Here is a 21,983-nt window from a genome sequence, read left to right as displayed (position 1 = left end):
CAAGCCTATAAAATGAAAGTCCATAGGAAGAGTATTTTGAGCTGTTAAAAATCTTGCAATTTCAACCCTTTATTTCCTTTAAAATGTCTAGGAGGCAGAGAAAGGTGTGAAGTTCCTAACATTGCCACCAGTATTACACCTACAGCTCATGAGATTTATGTATGATCCTCAGACTGACCAAAACATCAAGATAAATGATAGGTAAGTTTTTTGGTGATGGTTGGTTTTTTGGGGGTTTGTTCTGTTTGTGGTTTGGTTTTTTTTTTTGAATTGTAGAATGTGGATCTATGGACATATTTTACAAAAAAATTTTTTTATTATTATTTTTGACTCAATTCCAAGAGGAAGATGTGTGCACATCCACATACGGTGGAGGTCCCCAAAAGGTGCACTAATTGAGTGTTAGGCTTCTGAATGACAAATCAAATACGTAAATAGGCATTTGTAGCTGTTGTTCTGAATACGAAACAAGTGAATGTGTCTTTCAAGACTTTGTGGAACATTTTGTGCCATGGGTGGAAAGTTGGTATATTCCCATAGGCTGTCACAAGAGTAAGCAGCATGAGTAAGTAGTCCTCTGCTTTCCCTCCATCTATTTCCATGCCCACTCACTGTAAGTAGAGGCTGATAATTTCTCTAGGTGATACTTTGTTGGTTGAAAATGAAATCTGTATTGAAACAATTTTAGTCTTACCCAGAAGGTGAGACTGCATCAGTGAAAGACGTTTCAAAATGATGTTCCAGTGCAGTGATACCTGTGCTAGAAAAGCTGTATTTATGTACTAGAAAATAACAGGTTTTGAGCATTCCCCCTGACAGTGAATCCAGAATAGCACTATTTCAGTTAAAGTGCCCTTCCCCTTGTTACTGAGGGCATACTTTTTCAGAGGTGCTTATGTATATTATCTTTATTCTGTATTAAAACAGTATAAAACCTGCCACTGTATGCAGTATATCCTGGCTAGAAAAGGCGTTGTAACAGTCTCGTGTTCAATTTTTGTAACATGCTTTAGGAGTAAGTACTGATGACCTGCATAATACCCTGTGTCTGTCTTAACTACAAATACAACTGTCTTAACTCTTTTCAAAACTAGGTTTGAGTTTCCTGAACAGTTGCCACTAGATGAATTTTTGCAAAAAACAGATCCTAAAGATCCTGCGAATTACATTCTTCATGCAGTTCTAGTACACAGTGGAGATAACCATGGTGGACATTATGTTGTTTACTTAAATCCAAAGGGGGATGGCAAAGTGAGTATTGAAAAGCAGCTAAACATATTTCTGTTTTGCAAATATATACTTGCAGTTTTCATAATGGGCAAATCTTTGCAATTTTTGTTCTCTAACAGAAGAGCTTGCTGGCACACTTAATTCATCACACAGGGATTTGACATCTCCATGTAGTTTTTAGCTTGATAGGCTTTCATTTTGTGCCTATTCTGATGTATTTGGGAAACTTACTGTGTATTTACAGAAAGAAAAACCTGCACCCATTGTGTTAGGTTTTGTTCTGCAGGGAGGAGCATGCCTTTGGAAGCATTAGTCACTTTAAGAGGAGCAGCTTCATCTTTGCTATTGGCTTTCGGCAAAAGACTTTTTAACTAAGGGAATCCTTTCAGTTGTGTGTATGTATGTGTTGAAGTTTGACTACAATCAGATTTTATTCAGCATTTTTTTTAGGCTGACTTTATGCTGAAACAAATAAGAACATTTCAAATGTTTCTGTAACTCAGAAGTTCAGTATCTTTGCACTCGTCCCACTGTTAGAGGTTTAGGTGACTTGATCAGATCAGACGTTTGTAGGTCAGGTGCCTCTTCCCTGGAGTCGATCAGTTTTGTGTATACATGACTCTCCACAGTAAAAGTAGAAGTCAGATTTTGCTGTGAATGTGTTGCTATTTGGCTTTATTGTTTTAATTAAAAATTTGCTGTAAATTAAATGTACAAATAATGACTAGATATCTTGTGCATCACTGCTTTTTCTTTTATTTTACAACAAATAAAGTAAATTTTCTGACTCAAATGTTAGCTATTGGAACAACAGTCTTAAGAAAGTTCTCTGAATAATTATTGAGTTTTTGAAATGCAGTGTGAAATGTTCAAATATTTCAGTAAAGGTTTGGTATTTGTGGCCTTCCTTATGCTGAGTGCAAGCAGCAGGCAGCAGAAATTATACTGAACTAAATTATTTGTTTTAAACTTGTGCTGCTGAAAGAGCAATTTTAGTTACTTGAAAGAACTGAAAGACGTACCAGAAATAGGATTAATTTATAATTCAAGAACATGTTTTTATGTGTAAAATTATATTTATATAAAATTTTCTCTCTAGTGGTGTAAATTTGATGACGACGTTGTATCAAGATGTACAAAGGAGGAAGCGATTGAACACAACTATGGAGGTCATGATGACGACTTATCTGTGCGGCACTGTACGAATGCGTACATGTTGGTTTACATCAGGGAATCGAAATTAAGTATGTATACTGTGCGTGCGTTCTGAAGTAGATTACATACAGGGATTTAGGGCTATAGTTTATATCCGACCTTTGGCATTGGCAGTCTTCCTATACAAAGGGGCTTTGTTAGTAGTAGTTGGAATTTATAGATTATGTGTGATCAGCCAGCCTTTCTCTCACTTTTGGAAAGTACGTGCTGGTCTAGCGTTGTCTTAGCACAGTAAAGCAAGACTGTATCTGCAAAGAGCTTCAACCTCGATTGTTTTATAGCATGGAGAAATCGGTGAACTAATTTCAGTGGTGGAAACTAAATCCCATTGATTATGAGTGTGTAGATATATGTATACTAAAAAAATGTTCAGTGGTGGTAAATATTATTTTTTTTAATCTTGAAAGGAATATTTAATTCAGAAGTCTATGATACATATTTCATGGAAGTAGTGCATTTTGGCTTGGGATAGAAAATGCCTCTTTTGCCAGAATGTGATGATATCAAACCGTGTTTTTAATTAAAAGATAAAAAAGGCTGGGTTTGACTTCAAATCAGAGGAAATTAAAGTGTGTATGAAGAAAACCCTGTTTGATGTAAATCTTGAAGTGGCATCACAAAATCTGCTTTGCAGGTGAAGTTTTGCAGCCTGTCACGGACCACGATATCCCTCAACAACTTGTAGAAAGGCTACAAGAAGAGAAAAGGATAGAAGCTCAGAAGAGGAAGGAGAGGCAGGAAGCTCACCTCTATATGCAAGTGCAGGTCAGCATTTGAAACTGATCAAGTTGCAACTACCTTATTAAAAATTCAGAATGTTGAGCCACCCAAGACAAACCTTGATTTAATTTATTATTTTTAAAAAAATTTGTGTTCAGAAGTAGTGTTTGAAGTGAAATTACTATTTTAGTGCTTGGAAGTATCTTTACGCATGCAATGCATCCTAATGAAACAAGCAGTACTGTATGTTGTAGACACTTCTGTTTTCTCTAGAAGTTATATGCTTGCAAGTAAAAATAGTTCAGGTGGAAGGAAAAGGACCAGGTTATTTTAAATGGCTGCCCTGTCACCACACTTTTACCTCCTTCAGGAATTATTTTCTAGAATTAGGATATATCTAGACATAGGCTGCAAGCCTGGACTACTGCCAAACTGAGCTCGTCAAGTAGAAGCAGAAGGAGAGAGTGCTTATATTTGCAATTATCTTTTTGGAAAAGCCAGATGGACTAGATTGTTATGAATTGCCTTAAGGAACCCTGTTTATGGCTCTTTCCAGAGCCCATCTGGCACAAGAAGATGGAACCCATTTTCCACTTTCCTTCACGTTTCCTTGCATCTTCTTTCTGGTGCTCATAAGTAGAGATGTCGGTGAGGTTTAGCTTGTTCTCCATTGCATTTACAGTAGAGCTGTTCTCAGTGGAGAGACGGCAGAGTTGCACCATTTGTCGTTCTGTCACCAAAGAATGCATGGGAGCAGTGGGAGGTACAGGAGACATTTTAGGCCAGCCTCCTTGCATTACACCGGTAAAATAATTATTAGCCTGTTTTCTAAGTGCCAAGATTGTTAGGGGACATGTTACCAAGATTGGGATCTAAGCACAACTGGTTTGTAATTGTGCGGGATTTGTAAGAATTAGTGTGTTTTAATTACTCACACTGATTTGCCTATCAATCACAATTTAAAAATTTCATTATAATCTGTACACTTGCAAATTTTCTTCATGAGAACACGAATAGTTAGCAGTGTGCCACTATCCAGAGAGCCAGTATGTCGCATCGTAAAGCATCGTGAGAAGGTATTACATTGTGCAGCTGAGTTAATATGAATAGTAACATTTAAATGTAATTTTTCAGATAGTGGCAGAGGATCAGTTCTGTGGACACCAAGGCAATGATATGTATGATGAAGAAAAAGTGAAGTATACTGTTTTCAAAGTATTAAAAAACTCCACGCTTACAGAATTTGTTCAAAATCTCTCTCAAACGATGGTAAGTTTTCTGTAGCTGAGAGTATCTGTATGTGTTTATTTGATGACATATGGTTGCTTCATAGTTTTATTTTCTCCAGGTGTCAGCAACAGTCATAATTTAGACCTTTTAAAATAGAAGATCTGTTTGGGTTTAATAGAAGTATCTAGCCATCCTTTTGTTTGTTTCGTCTCATGAATTTTATTTATTTTAGGGATTTCCCCAGGATCAAATCAGATTATGGCCAATGCAAGCTAGAAGTAATGGAACAAAAAGACCTGCAATGCTAGATAATGAAGCAGATGGCAATAAAACGGTAAATATTAATTGATAGATGACATTATTTCTGTATGTCACCCATAATTTTTAGTTCTTTCTTAAGATTCTATAAGTTTTGGACATCAGATCTTTCAGGGTTTTAGTTTAACCTCTATCTGGTAAAGTTTGATACTTGAGAACTTGAAATTGAGTGGATTGATTTGGATAGGAGGTAGGAGTGTGGTACATGTTTTTTCTTCCATGAAAAAAAGCATGATCATGATTTTTATGTTAGATTTCAAACAGAAATGTCTCTCTGAGTCCTCCAATATTTGGATAGAAACTCTGGATTCAATTGTGTAAAATGCAAAACATTGTGTCTTAAATACCACAGAGAACTGATTGGTTTCACTGTCGTGTTACTTCTAAAGTGATTTTCTTGCCATAATAAAGGTAGGTGTATTTTTTGAAATGAAAAATAAATAGGTCTTTTTTAAAATAAAAACTGTAATTTGTGCTTCATTAAAACCTTTTTGATGTTTTTATATCTGTCATTTTTCTCTTAATAAATTTTATTAAATTTCTTGTTAATGCAATTAAAAAATTAATTCTCCCACTCATAGAATGTCATGAAGTTCTTATATCCGATGAAAATGCAGATATCAAGTTATATTATATTCTCCAGAGACTTTTTTTTCTTCTTCCACATCTTTCTACATAGATGATTGAGCTCAGTGACAATGAAAATCCATGGACAATATTTTTGGAAACAGTAGATCCAGAGATGGCTGCTACTGGAGCAACATTACCCAAGTTCGATAAAGATCGTAAGCATATTTGCTAAAACTTGAGGGAACACAAAATACTTTTACTTTGGATATATCTCAGAAAATATTGTGCAGTCCTTTTTTCAATGATGACATTGATGTACCCATCAAACTGCAGTGCTGAAATTAGGTTTTCTAATGCATTCCCCCCCTCATTTCTCCTCTTCAAGTGTAAGAGGTTTCATGTGTTTTTAGAATCACTGAACATTTTTTTTTTATAGAAAGATTTACAAAAATTCAGCATTTAAGAATTTTAAAGGCAGTAATGAAAATAATAAATCAGACACGTCATTGTTACTGTTTAAAGAAAAATGGCTAGGTGACCCCCCCTACCCCCAACATACTCAAATAAACCTTAATTAAAAATAAATCTTGTTTCTTGATTCATAGATGATGTAATGTTGTTTCTGAAGATGTATGATCCGAAGACTCGGAGTTTGAATTATTGTGGACATATCTATACACCTATATCCTGTAAAATACGTGAGTTCTAAAATTAGATTTCATTGTTATAATTATTTTTTTTTAAAAGACAATAGATTGCTTTTTTTTTGTATTAGTTTTATCAGTGAAATCAAAGGTGTAGGCCACAGGAGGAAATTCTCATTTCTTCCAACACTTGTTAGCTTTCTTCCCCATGTTGTGTCAGTAAAACTCTGCAAGGCTGAGAGTATTGTCTTAATACACTGTTGGCTGTCAGGGTTTTTTTTCTGCTACAGGTTTGCTGTATTCACCAGGTGTTGCTGCACATAAACAGCTGTTTTAGACTTGCTGTAAAGCTTTGTGATTTGATATTGCTCTCCAGTTTGGTTTTTTCCTTCTATTTCAAGTTGTTTTTCGTGGAGTGTGCTTTTGCTATAGCTTTTAAAATAACTTCTCTACACCTTTTCACTATGGTAGCCTGAGAGCATCTGCTCGGACTGAATTGGGCGTGAGCTTTGGTTTTCATATGGGTCCATTTAAAGAATTCATCAAATGTCCACTGAGTAAAAATACCTAGATTTCTCATTTTGTTGACTCGTACATGCTTTCTAATTTTGTATTTTAGCTGTGTTTGTGTGTGTGTTTGTTTGTTTGTTTTTTAAAGAGGTGAATTTTTTTCTCTGGGGAAGGAACAGTGTTATTTCATCAATCACTCTGATCTTGGATGGCCTGGCACTTACTTTTGTTGGTTTTGTTCAGATGAAGTGGAAGGAAATCTTAAAAGTCTGTCTCTCTGTGTCAATAAGGGAAGCTTAAACCTGAAAGGCTGTCTTTCTTAGGCATTTAAAAACTCTTTATCCAAGATAGAAAAATAGGTTCTCTCCTTCTTGCAGGAGGTCTCACGAGCAGTTAAATTGCAACATGTTTCATGTTCCTTTTCTTTTCCAATAGGTGACTTGCTTCCAGTTATGTGTGAGAGAGCAGGATTTCCACAAGAAACTAACCTTATCCTCTATGAGGTTTGCATTGATAGACTTTTTGTAACATTTTTTTCTTTTATGTGTTACAACTAAAGAAAAATAAGCTTTATTGGTTAAAAAAAGGTTGCTCATAACAATGGTAACTGATGAATTTTAAATTTATAAATCATAAGCGCTCTGTAACCTGTAGTTCTGAAGTCTGCAGTGCCACAAGAGAGTAGCAGCAGATAGTTTTAAATCATACAGCTAGAAGTGTGAGGCTTTAAATACAAAATATCTCTACATGAAGTCCTACATGGGCAGCTCTACTCTGCTAGATCTGTGCATGTCCTCTGAGCCCACAGCATTAAAGGAACTAATGATGCTGATATTATTGGCCATTGTATTTTCAGTGTCCTTCTTGAACAGCAGAGTTGAGAAAATGTTGCATCTTCTCCTTCCTTCCATAAGTTAGAAGTCAGCAAATAAAATACTTTTTCTGCTAACCTGTTTCTGCCCAAATACAGCAACTGTGAATCTTTATAACTGCTGTGTTTATTGAGTGCTGAAGATGCAGATCTTGCCAAGGCAAAGTCTTTGCTATAGTAAGAGCAAGGAATTGCGTTTTTTATTATGATTTTTGTTAGCAGTCATGCTGCTCTCTCTGGTGCTTGCAGGGGAGCGCGCACACTTGCATCCTAAAGAGCAGAACCACCAGGTACTGTACTCTGCAGGTCAGGGTTGCAGTTTGATTCCAGTTTGTTTAGACAGGTGCTTTTATCCCAAGAGGTCAACCTTCAACTATGAATACGTAACATGCATATAGATATTTTACAATATATGCATTTTGAATAGGGTTTTGGTGTTTGTTTAGTGGGGTTTTTTTATTAAAAAAGACAAGTAAATTGCTGTACAAAAGTTCTGCACTATTAAAATAAGCGAGTGAATCGGTGTTCTCCCACCTTCCTTGGAAGCTCTATCAGTAGAACATTAATCTCTGAATTTTGAAAAACTTTATATGCTAACAAGATAATGCTGAATGCTGAAATACTTTTGAAAATGAAGATAACTTGAGTGAGATTTCAATGGTAAAAATGAGCAGCCAGCTTTATCAATAGCAATTAGATGTATCTGGGCCTTAGCTAACAATACATTTAATTTGCCTATCTACCATTTGTTTCAGTTGAAGATAGAAGTTACCTTACCTGATGATTTCTTCACTATCATGACCTTTATTTTTGTCTTTTGTTATTCTGTGATCAACAATTTTTTGTTCTTTATTGCAGGAAGTTAAACCCAATTTAACAGAAAGGATTCAAGACTATGATGTATCTCTTGATAAAGCTCTTGATGAACTCATGGATGGCGACATCATAGTGTTTCAGAAGTATGTATTTTAAAGGGCACAGCTTATCTTTGCAATTAAATCACCTGATTCACTTTGAATGCAGAACTTCCTTTAATTAAGCATTTTAACAAGAGCAAAGTATAATTTTCCAACAGTAGGCATGTTCCTCAGCAGTTCTCATTTGTTTATTCAAAGGGGAAATGAAAAAATTCTGTTAGCGTTTTAATTATCACATGCCACATTATTTAAGGACAAGAAGGTTTCACCCTAGTTGAGAAAACTAATAACCTAAAATAGGTCTTAATATTATCAAAGGGTGTGGTTCAGCAATGCATCTGAGTTCTGCAGCTTTTTACCTGGAGCCACTGTAACTCACTCTGAAGAGCCTACCAACATTTCACATCTTGAGCTCTGTGCCATTACCACTGTACAAGGCTCTTGGCGTGGAGCTCCTTTCAGCCTAGAATTAAACTGCCTTCCTTTTTTTTCTCTTTTTTTTTTTCCCTTTTACTCATGCTCACAGTATGTTTCTTATTTGGTCTGTGGTGATGAGATGCTCTCGGTTTGCCTGAGCATACGCAACTCATAGGTGTACTGGTGCTTCAACTGGAGTTTTCTCCAAGGCAAAAGGAGAACTCCTGCATCTTGTATCCATTAAAGGGATCTTTCATAAGCTTGTCAGGGCTATAAATCAGCATTTCTATGCTCTCACTCCTGATGGTCACACCCAACTGTGTTGCTCTGTTTCTCTCCATGGGCTGACAGTGGGTGGAAGCCAGCTAGTCTATCTTCAGCACTCTTACCCCAGATTATGTGAGATGAATGTATTTCTCATGTCATGCCTTGGAACTCGCATTCCCTGTTGACCCAGTTGGTGTTATGCACCTTTGGCTGGCTGCTGACTCCTGGGTAAGTGCACAGCTTGTACCCTGGTGCTATTTCTCTGCTGAGAAGTTAGGGGTACCAGGCAGTAGTGACCCAGACCAGCGTCTGTGCCAACTGTTTTGCTTCTGTGGTTCAAGGAGTGCTGTTGTACATCTGGCCTCTCTGCAAAGCAATTGATACAGGAGTATATGGAAAGCTGTGGCAGCGTTAATACAGTCGTGCAGTAATGGGGTGGGAGGGAGGGATGACTACTGCTGGAATGCTGCTGTGAAACAGCTGGATTCAGAATATTGCCAGATTACCGAGTGAGCGAGCGCAGGGGGTGAGCGCATTTGCCCTTGCGCTGCACAGAAATACTCGGGGGTGTGGGTCACTACTGACTCTGTAGTTCTACTGTGTACAAGTGATGGCTCTTTAAAAAGGTTTCTGAACTTTATTTCTGTTTCTCTCAACTGTTGCTGACTTACTGTAGAACATTTTAAAAAGCCCTGACTGCTTGTATGTGTAACAACGTGGTATGTAATGGTATTATCGTTTGTTTGCTTTTGTAGGGATGACCCAGAAAATGATAACAGTGAGCTACCAACAGCTAAAGAATACTTCCGAGACCTCTATCATCGTGTGGATGTCATTTTCTGTGATAAAACCATCCCCAATGACCCAGGCTTTGTTGTTACTTTATCCAATAGGATGAATTACTTTCAGGTATGTGTCCCATGTGTTTCTCTGCTTTTGTTTCCTTGTACTGAAAGTAACTTTTGCACTAGTTCACAAGTGCATTATACGTACTTTTAGAAAAGAGTAGATATATTCTTGTGCACTTTTTGCATTGTGATAATGACAAATTTAAGGAAGCACTACTGCTTGTGAGAAAAAATTGCTCTGAGAACTCCCAGTCTTATTAATGATGAGTTAATCTGACAATAGGATTCTTTCTTGATATGCCATTCTGCTCTTGTCAGGGAAATTTATATTCTAATCAAATTATGCATTTGCTTTCTAAGTGACATGTAAAACTTACTCAACTTAGCTGTTAAAAGGAAAATACCTTGGGGATCTAGTGATGCCTATTTTCTGCTTGTAGTATCACCAATAATATTTATTTTGTAGACCAAACTGTATTGCTTTATTCACACAATGCTGTTTAATGCTCAGTGGCACAAACAGATCAAACCTGTTATTCATGAAGGGTGACTGGGGGTGTTTAGAAGAGGAAAACTGGACAACGAAAACTAAAGTTGATCTGATCTATTCAGAGCCTGAGTAGATTTGGCTCCCTACAGTTCTCCGGCAGTTGCTGTTGTCAGCATCAAAAAGATCACTTAAACCCAGGCAGTTGTATTTTCTGTCACCAAAGGCAGGAACTTTGAGCACCTGCATACACAGTGGAAGTCAGGCATGATGGCTATCCTGTTCTCATCATCTGCTTTTTGGCAACTCTCTTTCTCTTATTTCATTTTCACTTGAAGCGTAAATTCTTTATAGTTTTTTTGTGGTAAGGGAAAAACTGAGAGAATCTCCATGCTTTTTGTGAGGCAGTGACATGAAATATACTGATGGCAATGATGTGGTGATATTGCCCAGCAAGCTAACTTCCTTAGAGTGAATTAAAGAACAGTAGGAATTTTCAAACACCAAGTCTTAACTGATTTCCCCGATAATACTATAATTAAAAAAACCAACCAAACAAAATCCAACAAAAAACACACAACAAATACAAACAAAAAAAGCCCAAAAGAGGAGTAGAGCTATTGTGGATTTTGTGGCCTTATAGTGACAGTGATTTATTGTAATAAAACAGTTACCTTTCCCCCCCCCTTTTTAATTTTTTTTTATCTTTTTCTAGTACATTTTGCTTTGTGTCAACTGTTCAGAAGCTAAATAGACTAGTTTAGTTTGCCTTGGGGAAGTAGGTAGACGTAGTGGGTCTCTCAGAATTACAGTAACATAATGTTCTTGACATGTAGTGAACGACTGTATCATTGTAAAGCGATCTCATAACTGTCTGAAATAATTCAGAACTTACAAAAAAATTATTTGCAGGTTGCAAAGACAGTTGCGCAAAGACTTAATACGGATCCAATGCTATTACAGTTTTTCAAATCACAAGGGTAAGATGAATTTCCTTAATGTTCTGTATCTAAACTATTCTTTAAAATACTTAGCCCAAATACAGATCGGTAGCAGTTACTTTGTAGCTTGTTTTCAGGTTGTTAACTTTTTACCAGTAAAATGTTAGGATTCTGGCATGCACAGCAAGTTGCGTAGACAGTTTTTAAGTATTGCGGTGGCTAGCTCTATAGCCTCAAAGAATTGCACATTTTAGAAGAGTTCCAGAAAGTGTCATTGAAAAAAGATGCATTTCAAAGGACTGTTGTTTAAATTTCTAAAATCATTACTTACTTCAAAGCCTTACTTGTATGGGACAAATTACTGAGCTAGTGCAAGTGCTGTTTCAGTTAATGTAGATTTGTAGAATGGAGGAGAGCAGAAACAAGTGCACATAAAAGCAGGATTTCTGCCAATTTTACATGTTTAAATGCAGGAATTAGTTAACTGATTGCCCCGCATGCCCCCCTCCCCAGGCTGTAAATGAGTTTTCATGAAGATGACGATGATCTAACAAGTTCACAGCTGCTAAAAGGGACATTTCTGGTTAAAATGGTGCTCTCAGGCACAGTTGTGTAAAACTGGGTTTGAGTCTGTATAGAACTATAGCAGAAAACAGCATATTAGTAGTTATATGTATCTGCTGCAGGATTAATGTGCGTGCAAAAATTATATCATCTTTTTGTATTCGTGTAAGCATAGATTGCTCTTTATTAACTTATAGGTATCTCCCGTCATCATCAGTGAGACTGTCATAATGTGAATAGCTCTTTATAGTTTACAGTGCTGTGGTCACTCTGGAATCTGCTGTGTCATATGGCTCCACAAATTAACTTTTCACAATCTATAAAGCATGTGCTGCTGTACTAGTAGTTTCAGAGGAATGTAGGTCTGCCACCCCGCAGTGTTAAAGGTGAGCTTGTAAACAGCCCCTAGAGTCACCACGCACAGGAACGGTATTTCTTTCCCATAGGCTCACCTGTATTTAACATCACTTAAGCACTGAATATGCTGCTGCTTAGGCTGTGCTAGCAGTTTTGTGAAACTGGAAGCCAGGAATAAAAATATTTGTACTTGATAGTTTGATTTATTGAGCAGTGATGGATTGTAAAGAGATACTAGTGTTTTTCTTTTTTCCTGTGTAGTTATAGGGATGGCCCTGGTAATCCTCTTAGACATAATTATGAAGGTACTTTAAGAGATCTTCTGCAGTTCTTCAAGCCTAGGCAGCCTAAAAAACTTTACTATCAACAGGTAGGAGTCTTTTGTTTGTATTGGTGCAAATTAAAAAAAAATATAATTCTGCCCTTTACAAAGTATGCCTAAAGTATTTTTCTTTTCTTCCTTAAGCTCAAAATGAAAATAACTGATTTTGAAAACAGAAGAAGTTTTAAATGCATATGGCTAAATAGCCAGTTTAGGGAAGAGGTGAGTGATTGAGTCTGGCTGTCACACTCCTGCTGCTGTTTCTGTGTCAAAGCTGGCACGGCTGTGACTATGGTTCGTACACTCTGTTGTCCCCGAGTAACCCAAAATTAGAACAAAGCTGTACCTTATGTAAAAAAACCAACCAAATAAGAAAAAAACCCAAAACCCAGGCCACCAAAGTCCCATAAAAAATAAATCTAAAAAAAGTTGTGTCAGTTCTTAACAAAAAAAAAATTGAAGAAAACATGGTTCTTCACTTTAGTAATTGTTGTCTTTTAAAGATGGGTTTTTGATGAAGAATCCAGTGTATACTGTGCTTTAATATGATAGTTCCCGTTTTCAGGTTTTCTAACGATTTCTCTGTTTCAAATTTTATAGGAAATAACAGTATATCCAGATAAGCATGGGTGTGTGCGGGACCTGTTAGAAGAATGTAAAAAAGTTGTAGAACTCTCTGAGAAAGGTTCAGGGAAATTAAGGTAAAGCTGGAAGATTTGGGTTTCTTTTATGTGATCACATGGATTTTACGCAGAAAAGTATCCATAGAATTTTAAATTCTCTGGAAACTGTAATTAACAAATGCAGTTTGATACTCTTTTAAAGCTAATCTGGAAGCTTTTGATTTTTAAGAGTGTTCTTATTAACTATGACTATGCATTTTGTATAAATATTTATTTTGTATTTCATAGTTACATCCTTGAGATGCATAGGTTTCATCAATTGCATTTGTTACCTCCCAGTTTCGTAACTGTTTCCAATGAAAGCATTTCATACTGTTAACTTCTCAAGAGCTAAAAGTGAAGTCATTTAAAGGGATTTTAAAAAATAATCTAAATTAAAAACCTTTGTCTTCTAATTGCATGTACAGGCTTTTTTGCCATAAGCTAGAATTAATTTAACTTTTTGTAACTTTACAACTTAATTTTAACTAAAGACTGACTTCAGAGTTCTACAAACACAGTAGTAGCATCTGTTTACGACCTGACTACAGTAATACCTCTCAAGGTCTGAAAAGGAAATGTTGCATTGATTTTTTTTATTATTATTTTTTTTGATTCAATGTTTCAAATGCTTTTCCTGTTTGTTTATTTTTAAGGCTGCTAGAAATTGTAAGTTACAAAATAATCGGTGTCCATCAGGAAGATGAGCTGTTAGAGTGTTTGTCACCTGCAACAAGTCGAACGTTTCGAATAGAGGTAAATATTACTGCCTTGAAGAAACTCTAAAACTTGACTTTGAGAGAAGAAACTCTCTCAGGTGTTGAGTCTCTTTGTGTCTTCTGATTTTTCAGTACTGTGATACTTGCAGCAAGCTAGATTACTTGATAATATAAATGTATTTTTAAACATAATACTTCTAAAATTTTTCCTTTGTTCCATCTGCTTCCCTGTAATGATTTCATTCTTTAATTTTTTTATGTGTGTTTATTATAACAATACATGAAGGCAAGGGCTTGTCCATAGGACATTTGCTGCCTTAGCAACAATTTCAAGGTTTGTTTGAGGTCTCATGATATAAATGCTTAGAACCCACTTTCTTACTCTAAACTTATGTTTTCTAGAAGACTCTGTTTTCTTTTCTGTTAAATTTGAGCTTCTTGAGCCAAGTTGTAGTACTTGATAATGTGATTTTTTTTACATATTCCATCATTCAAATCTGTTAACTTGTCTCAAAGATCAGAAATTTAAAAATTAAAACTGTTTCCTGTGTAAACTCTAACGAGGAGACAAGAAGTAGTCTGTGAGATTGCTATCAGCTACTACTACAGCTGATAGATTTCATGCCAAAAAAACCCCAAACAAACATTTGGGAAAGCCAGGAGAGTATTTACTGAGTAGAGGAAGCTGAAATGCTGTCATGCCAGGGATGAGTGACTCCTGTAAAAAGATTCTGTCAAACAGCATGGTTGTTTTAATTGTTTTTAAATAGACTTGTTTGATATCAGTAACAGCATATCAATTATGCTTTTAGTTACTTAATAAGTAACTTTTCGGGGATGTTTTAGCTGATTGCTAAATAATTTTTTGTCTGGATCTAGGAAATTCCTCTGGACCAGGTAGATATAGATAAAGAAAACGAGATGCTAATCACAGTGGCACATTTCCACAAAGAGGTTTTTGGGACATTTGGAATTCCATTCTTGCTGAGGATACACCAGGTACAGTATGTCTCCTTTTTTCTCCCCATGGGATTATATTGATGATGTTTTCGTAAAGTACTGTCAAAGGAATTGATTAGTTTAAAGAGTATACAGAAAAATACTGCTCTTGTATAAAAGGTTCTGCCCCAATATGCATTTTTACAGTTACATCATTTACCATCTTGGTTCTCTTTTGCATATAAAGGTGGTTAGTGTTTCAGTGAGCCTGTGCAGTATCTAGAAAGTAGGCATTCAGCCTCAGCCAAGGAGTTGAAATGCTATCAAAGCAATACTACCCCTCCCCCCAAACCCCTGCAGAACACCCACCCCACCCCCACCCCCACCAAAGCTAGAGTCCTACTTTTAATAACACTTTAGCAATCGCGATGCAAACTTGTTGGCGAAAGTGGCTAGGCTGTGGTTGGTTGGCTTCTTACTGAGACAGGCGATCATGAAAAATGAGTTTGCTTTCTTCAATGTTTTCTAAGGTGACTTCTCATTTCATACCTTCTGTAATTTAATGTGCTTTTTCTTCTAGGGCTGGACTACAAAAGTGAAAGCTAATTTTGAAAGCTTAATTTAAATTCTTAAGTTTTTATGTTATACGGCTCCAGCTGAATGTCACACTGATTCTTTTAATATCAAACTGTATTTCTGGGGGCGGTTAGCACTTAGCTTCTAAACTTTGTCTGGTTCGTGTATGTTAGTCTGTATGAAAATTACCTGCCTGAAACACTTGGAATGAGAAATATGTCCACGTCTCTGCATCCCATAAAATTTTACTCTTTATTTCCATATTTTTGATCATCATAGAGTAAAACCTATGTGTTGATTTCTGGTGGAAACCATTTGCACTGCATTTCCCTGTCTGTGACAACCGATGTGTGTTGCTGATCTTTAAGTTGATGGCATCCATCACTTTTGGGGCAGTTTACATAGCATGCAGAAACGTACCACTAAAAGTTAGTGACTGATGGGGAGCGTTACAGGTGTAGAGGTTTTAAAAAGTAATATGCTTAGAAAGGATATGTAATTTTTTTTTCCAAATTCCTATTTTGCTGCTAAATTTCTAACTATTATTTCTTAACTTTAACCTGACTTGCATGTATCACTAGCAGTACTTGTTCAGTTTGTGGGACAGTTTGCCTAATGATGAATCAATAGTACTTAAAGTTGCTGAATTTATAGAAAGGTTTATGTTGTTATTCCATATTGTAGCAGATGATGTTGACACTTGTGTAATTTTGTAAATAACAGACATTTAAGGCATTGTATTTTGATAAAGCTTGAAGCAGGAAATATTAATAGTATCCATCTTTTTCCTAGACTTTTTTTTTTGACTAAAAATCTTGTTATAATTATTAGGGTGAACACTTCAGAGAGGTTATGAAGCGGATTCAGACAATGCTGGACATACAAGAAAAAGAATTTGAAAAGGTAATGGCAAGTTGGAAGAGTATTGCTGAGTGTAGGCCCTAAATGAGTTTACTTTAAGATGTCTGAACACCAAAGGTTTGGGATCAGTGTAGATTTTGATCAACAGAACAAATGCTGGACTTAATGCTTTTTCTGAGAATAATTAGGTAGGATGTGTAGGAGTAGTATTTCTGTCCTGCGTCAAGAGATACCCAGCAAAACATTAAGTAACCTAGAAAAGTTTAGATGGCGCAGGACCTCTAGAGGCCACCCACTTCATGTTCCTGCTTGGAACTAGCTTAAAGTTAAGTCAGGTTGCTCAGGGTTTTACCTAGTTGCAATTTGAACTCCCAAGGATGGGAATTCTGCCGTGTTCTGAGCACGGTATTTTGGAGTGTTGCCCCTATCTTTAGTGGCAGTTATTTCCCCTTACATGTAATGAGATTTTTTCATTTTGCAACTTGTTATGATTGCCTCTTGTGCTTCTACTGTGCAGCCCTTTGGGAAGAGTCTCTTTCTGTGTAACACCCTTCAGTTGGTGGAAGACTGGATGCCCCTGTTAACCTTTTCTTTGGGCTAAACAAACCCATTGTCCTTAGCTTCTTGTATGCCATGGGCTCCAGTCCCCTCGCTGTCTTACTGGACTGTTGCTGGACTTGCTGGAGTTTGTTGCCATCTCTGTTTCCCTGGAGGGCCTGAACCTGAACACAGTACTCCAGATGCAGGCTCACAATTTCCTGAGCATTCATTTATCCCATTATCCAGGTTGTTGATGAAGATTTGAAATAGGATTGGCCTTTATCAAACCCTGAAGAATACTACTTACAACCAGCTGCAAGTTTGACTATGAAATTAGACTTGAAGGCTTTATTTTAATGCAGTGTCTTACCAGGGTTTGTTTTGTTTGGGGTTTTTTTCCTTCCCTAGTTTAAATTTGCAATTGTAATGATGGGCCGACACCAGTATCTCAATGAAGATGAGTATGAAGTGAACTTGAAAGATTTTGAGCCCCAACCTGGTGAGTTTAGACAACTTGACTATTCTTTTGAACTGCTGAAGTTGCTCTGACAGTTGCTATAATGTGATCATCCTTAACTCAGGATGCAGGAGTTTCTTTGTACATGAAATACATTGTATGTAGTAACTAAGCGAGTACTTATATACACTTATGTGCACACTTAACAGTGTTAAGTGTGTATCTTAGTCTGAGAATATGTATAGGTATAGAAGTAACTAAAGAATCTGTTTCCTTTAGAGTTAAAAGCTTGTATTTGAGTAACCAAATGGGTCAAATATCAGTATAACATGGTTTACAGAAGAGGGTGATGACATCAGTTGCACCTTGCCTGTATTGTCTGTGTGCTCCCTTGTATGTGTGATTCTCATATTGTTATTGGAGTATGGGTTCATGTTATTCCTAAAAAATATTAAGGTGCATTCTCATAATTTGCAGTACACTTAAAATAAGAATCTTATCATATTAATTGAAGATACTTCTTGTTTGTTCTTGGTATCTTCAATGAATCTGAAGAATCTAACAAGACTATTACATTTCTGAATAGGCTCCTGTTTGGATTTTCTTTTCCTAAGAGGTGATTCACCAAGCTACAAATGCAGCTCTGTTCTGCAATTGTCTGTGGATGGTCTGCCATCTTGGTTTTTACTTCACTGGTACTTAAAGCTCTATTCTTTGAGGAATTTACACAGAGGAGAAACCAGGTTAATCCTTCAGGACTTCCACCATAGTAATTTTTTGAGAGTTCCAGTTGGGAACGGCACCTTTGAATCTGCAGTCAGCGCTCTGTTGAAAGCCTTGAATTCGTTGAGGTTTTTCCCCTTAACTTAGCAGGCTGTTCCTTTTTGTGAGCTGCTCTGTTTGGTAGAAACAAGATTGAGGACAACTTGCTCTCTGCAGTTCTGTTTTTCTGACAATTATGGGCTCTGTTTTTTGTTGGCAGGTTGTGCTAGGGCCAGACTTTCTCTGATTTTTATTTATTTTTTTTTTTTCCAAGCTGTGTTTTGGATTTGTGTAGCAGTTGTAAAGAAATCCTGTAACTGTCCATTTATTTCAAAACTCACAGAGGGTTAGACCTAGCAAAAAGTCCTGTCGTTGTGGTATGTTGCACAGACAGGTTTATGGCCCATGGCTGTGAATATGAGGGGACTTGCCAAAACTTTGGATGCCTGCATCTGCACAAGTCACCCATGAGTAGTGTGTCACTGGTGGGACCTCTTTCTGCACTAGTTGTGAGGGGTCTCTGGATAATGAACTCGGAGGCAGACGTTTCTCCATGGACAGATAAACTCTCTCTTGTGTGCTTAGAGCAGGCAGAGTCTGTGAGTCATCTTTCTGGGGGTGGGAAGGGGAAGGCAGGAGTCTGAAACAAACTGTCGGACTTTCTGAGCAAAGCAAATTGCCAAAACAGTGTGAAAGACTAACCAGGTAACTAGGTCAAAAATACAGAACATAGCAAACTTGGAAAAGGGGGAACTTGAACTGTTTGTAGGAGTTGTAGGAATGTGAGATTAAAGGGTTTTCATTTGAGACTTCACGGGAAGTTGCTCCCATGATATAATCCACTTTGATAGAATTCATTCCACCCCCTGAAATTCTCCTATGGGGTGTTAATATGATGCTCTAATGCCTTCTTATTTAAGTAGTATGTCAAGATATGGGGCTCACACGTTTCTACAAATACCACATTTTAAAACATGCTGGACTGATTGAACTAAAGCTTTGGGATGCTCTAACTTGATTGACATAGCTGGTGTCAATAGTTTCCCTCTGCTTTTACAGAGGTGTGCTCTAGCAATGATTGTGCTGGCACTAACAGTGTAGGACTTCACTTCCTTCTTTAAAAGACATTCAAATGATCTCAGTGAGATTGGCAGTTCTCCTTTATGTTTGACATTGACCATTATGTCAAACAAAAAGACAAATAAATTTGATTGAAGAAAATATAGCCAAAAATGCAGATGCAGGCAACCAAAAAGGTCAAGTGTTTTATGCTTTAGTGGTTGCATGGTTGATGGCTTTGAATGGAGGAGTGTGCTTTTCTTGCTGGGGGGGTATTTTGTTTCTGCCTTTATCATTTCACTTCAAAGAACATTTGATGCTCTGCATTGAGGACATCTTAAAAGAGAATTTCTCCCATTTGCAAGAAGTACGCAGACTGTTTTTTCATGAAAACTAGTGTTAGATAAAACCATATTGGATTGAACAAATGAAAACAATCTGTATGTTTTGTTTACAATCTAAATACGAGTAATTTTTTTCTTTTCCTCAGAAAATAAAGAGGTCAGTTACATGATTTCTTAATAAAATGATTATTTGCATTTTACATGAATTTAACAAATATTCCCACTTGAACCAGGTGATAAGAATAAGTTAATACAGCAGAGATAACTTATAATATGGCAAGTACTATAGGTTGTCATATTTAGATGATGGATGCCTCCCTGTTTCAAACAGGCTCAGTGCTTTGGTGAACACTGGTACTTTGATGTGCCTGTGGCCGTGAATTATAACAGGAGTTTTCTTGCTTTAGCACACAGTGCTGTAAACCTCCTGTAAGTGACTGAAGAGGAGAAAAGCCAGCTACCTGATCCAGAAACAGCTGTAGAATGTATTACTGGAAGGAAAGCAAAGCAGCAGTCAGGAAAGCCGCCCTGTTGGCTGTGGCCTCTAGGACTGTTGTGGAGTCCTCTTCCGTCCCTTGCGATTCCTAACAAACTGTGAACAGGGCACACAGGAGTGCGTGTAAAGGAAACTTTCCAATTTAGTCTTAAAACTTCATTGTGTTTTTCTCTCTTTTCTTTTCCAGGCAACATGTCTCATCCAAGGCCATGGCTAGGGCTTGACCATTTCAATAAAGCCCCAAAGAGAAGTCGCTACACTTACCTTGAAAAAGCTATTAAAATCCATAACTGACTTAATTAACCAGATTGTCAAGGCAAGGGACAAAAATAAGTGTGTGTGTGCACCTTTTTAACAACTGTAGAACTTTGGTACACGTGCACTATATCTGAAGTCTTCAGCAAGAGGATTTGCTGCTGATGTTAATTTTATTTTGTTGAGGCTGTTCAGTTTGGCTTCTCTGTATCTATTGACTGCCCTTTTTGAGCAAAATGAAGGTGTTTTTATAAAGCTTGGATGCCAATGAGAGTTATTTTATGGTAAACGTAATGCAAGGCAATTGTCAGCATAATGAGGGAAGAGTTTAGTAGAACAGTTGACATTGGCAAAATATTTGTCTGTAGTACGTTTATAGATGGCATAAGCTGGCTGGCTGCCCTTCCTGGTATGGTGTTCACCATCACTGCAGCTAGTAAGTCTTATGTTTAGACTCACATCAGATTTATTTCCTTCAGTTATACTTTAAATGACATTTTTGTGCATTTGTAAATGCAAAAAACTCACATCATCAATAAATAGAAATCTCTACTTCATTGTGTACATTGTTGGCACTTATTCGGGATTTTTGTCTCCTCCAGCTGCATAGGAACTTTTTTAATAAACTAGTTTTCATTTAATTTAGTCACTATTTTGCATCCCGTTTTGCCAAGTGGATGCCCCGAGTCCTAAAAAGAGATATTTGGGTCTTTTTATTAAATTTTCAACCATTGATAAATACCGTTGCAATTTATCATGCCATCTTCTGGCAAATAGAATGACACTCAAAAGTTGGCAAAAGCAAGTGAAAAGATTATAAATATCATTAATTTAGTTAACATGTGAAGAGATGGGGAAAACACAAGAAATAGCCTTTTAGCACAGAGGGCATGCTCACTAGTGTTTAGTAAGCTGTTGACTTTGTATAAAAAGGAGGAAAAAAAAAAAGAAAAAAAAGAAAAAAAGAAAAAATTAAATTGTATATTTAATGAACATGTACAATTTAACACTTGGAGGTTAATTTTATTGGGTGAGTCTGCAAGTGAATTTCACTGATGTTGATATTCATTGTGTGTAGTTTTATTTCAGTCCCCAGACTGCTTCCTTTTATTTTGGAGCTAATGCCAGCTGCGTGTCTAGTTTTGAGTGCAGTAAAGATAGAATCAGCAATTCACACTTAATTTTACATTCTTTTCCAGTATTTTATTTTGTCTCTGTAGCCGCAGTGTACAACAACTCTTCCTGTATATTGCCTTTTTTTGCTGGAAAATGTTGTATGTTGAATAAAATTTTCTATAAAATTTTTTTCGGTGAGTGATGACATGGACATTGAAGAAGATTTCTCCTCCCCTTGGAAACAGAGTTTTGGGAAATGTTTTCATCTGTGAGGTTTTGCTAAAGGTATGGGGCTTTTTTCTGAAGTGTTGACAATTGTATAACCCTTATATTGGTTGTTTTGGGGAAGATTTTTAGGTTTTTTCTGTTTCAGTTGTTTTGGGTTTTAGAAGGGTTTTGTGGTTTTTGGTTTTTACCTCCTAACTAGTCATATTTGAGCTTAACAAATAAAAGGTTTTCCAGGAAGGAGCCATGTACAAATAGGACAAATGGAAAAATTATTTTACTAGTTTGTTTGTAAAACTTGTAGTAGAGTCTTCGTGGTAGACTTGACTCTGCCTGGCTGTACAAAATCTTGTGGTCCAGATTCTCAAGTCTAATATTATAAATGGTGTAAAGTGAAATCTGGAGTCTCTAAAGGTAAGCTCTCTTAATAGAGTGATAGATTCCCAACCTAATGTGTTCTTTGTATTCGTAACCAAAACAGAAAGTGCTTAGAAGCTTCCCTTTCTCAGACCTATCAATAAAAATTTAGTAGGGTTGTGTACAT

General features: G+C 36.7%; 1 protein-coding gene across 2 annotated transcripts in view; it reads left to right on the top strand.

The window, feature by feature from the left end:
• Nucleotides 1–21,404, top strand: part of USP7 (ubiquitin specific peptidase 7) — a 75,675-nt gene extending 54,271 nt beyond the window's left edge. Inside the window, exons 13-32 of one of the 2 annotated variants that reach the window (XM_037382489.1) lie at nucleotides 92–201; nucleotides 1,095–1,251; nucleotides 2,330–2,474; nucleotides 3,080–3,210; nucleotides 4,300–4,434; nucleotides 4,628–4,729; nucleotides 5,393–5,498; nucleotides 5,889–5,981; nucleotides 6,873–6,940; nucleotides 8,167–8,267; nucleotides 9,665–9,818; nucleotides 11,157–11,224; nucleotides 12,368–12,476; nucleotides 12,573–12,650; nucleotides 13,029–13,129; nucleotides 13,747–13,846; nucleotides 14,689–14,808; nucleotides 16,156–16,227; nucleotides 17,134–17,224; nucleotides 20,031–21,404. In XM_037382489.1, the coding sequence (XP_037238386.1) occupies nucleotides 92–201; nucleotides 1,095–1,251; nucleotides 2,330–2,474; nucleotides 3,080–3,210; nucleotides 4,300–4,434; nucleotides 4,628–4,729; nucleotides 5,393–5,498; nucleotides 5,889–5,981; nucleotides 6,873–6,940; nucleotides 8,167–8,267; nucleotides 9,665–9,818; nucleotides 11,157–11,224; nucleotides 12,368–12,476; nucleotides 12,573–12,650; nucleotides 13,029–13,129; nucleotides 13,747–13,846; nucleotides 14,689–14,808; nucleotides 16,156–16,227; nucleotides 17,134–17,224; nucleotides 20,031–20,137 (2,148 nt within the window). In that variant the 3' untranslated portion in view covers nucleotides 20,138–21,404. The remainder of the gene's footprint in view (nucleotides 1–91; nucleotides 202–1,094; nucleotides 1,252–2,329; nucleotides 2,475–3,079; nucleotides 3,211–4,299; nucleotides 4,435–4,627; nucleotides 4,730–5,392; nucleotides 5,499–5,888; nucleotides 5,982–6,872; nucleotides 6,941–8,166; nucleotides 8,268–9,664; nucleotides 9,819–11,156; nucleotides 11,225–12,367; nucleotides 12,477–12,572; nucleotides 12,651–13,028; nucleotides 13,130–13,746; nucleotides 13,847–14,688; nucleotides 14,809–16,155; nucleotides 16,228–17,133; nucleotides 17,225–20,030) is intronic. The other variant, XM_037382490.1, reaches the window with a different exon arrangement.
• The last annotated feature ends 579 nt before the right edge of the window (nucleotides 21,405–21,983 follow it).

The sequence above is a fragment of the Falco rusticolus genome, chromosome 4 (assembly GCF_015220075.1).
Source record: "Falco rusticolus isolate bFalRus1 chromosome 4, bFalRus1.pri, whole genome shotgun sequence".
NCBI lineage: Eukaryota > Metazoa > Chordata > Aves > Falconiformes > Falconidae > Falco > Falco rusticolus.
The sequence above is the reverse complement of the archived record's forward strand: the minus strand, read 5'-3'. Positions and strand labels throughout refer to the sequence as shown.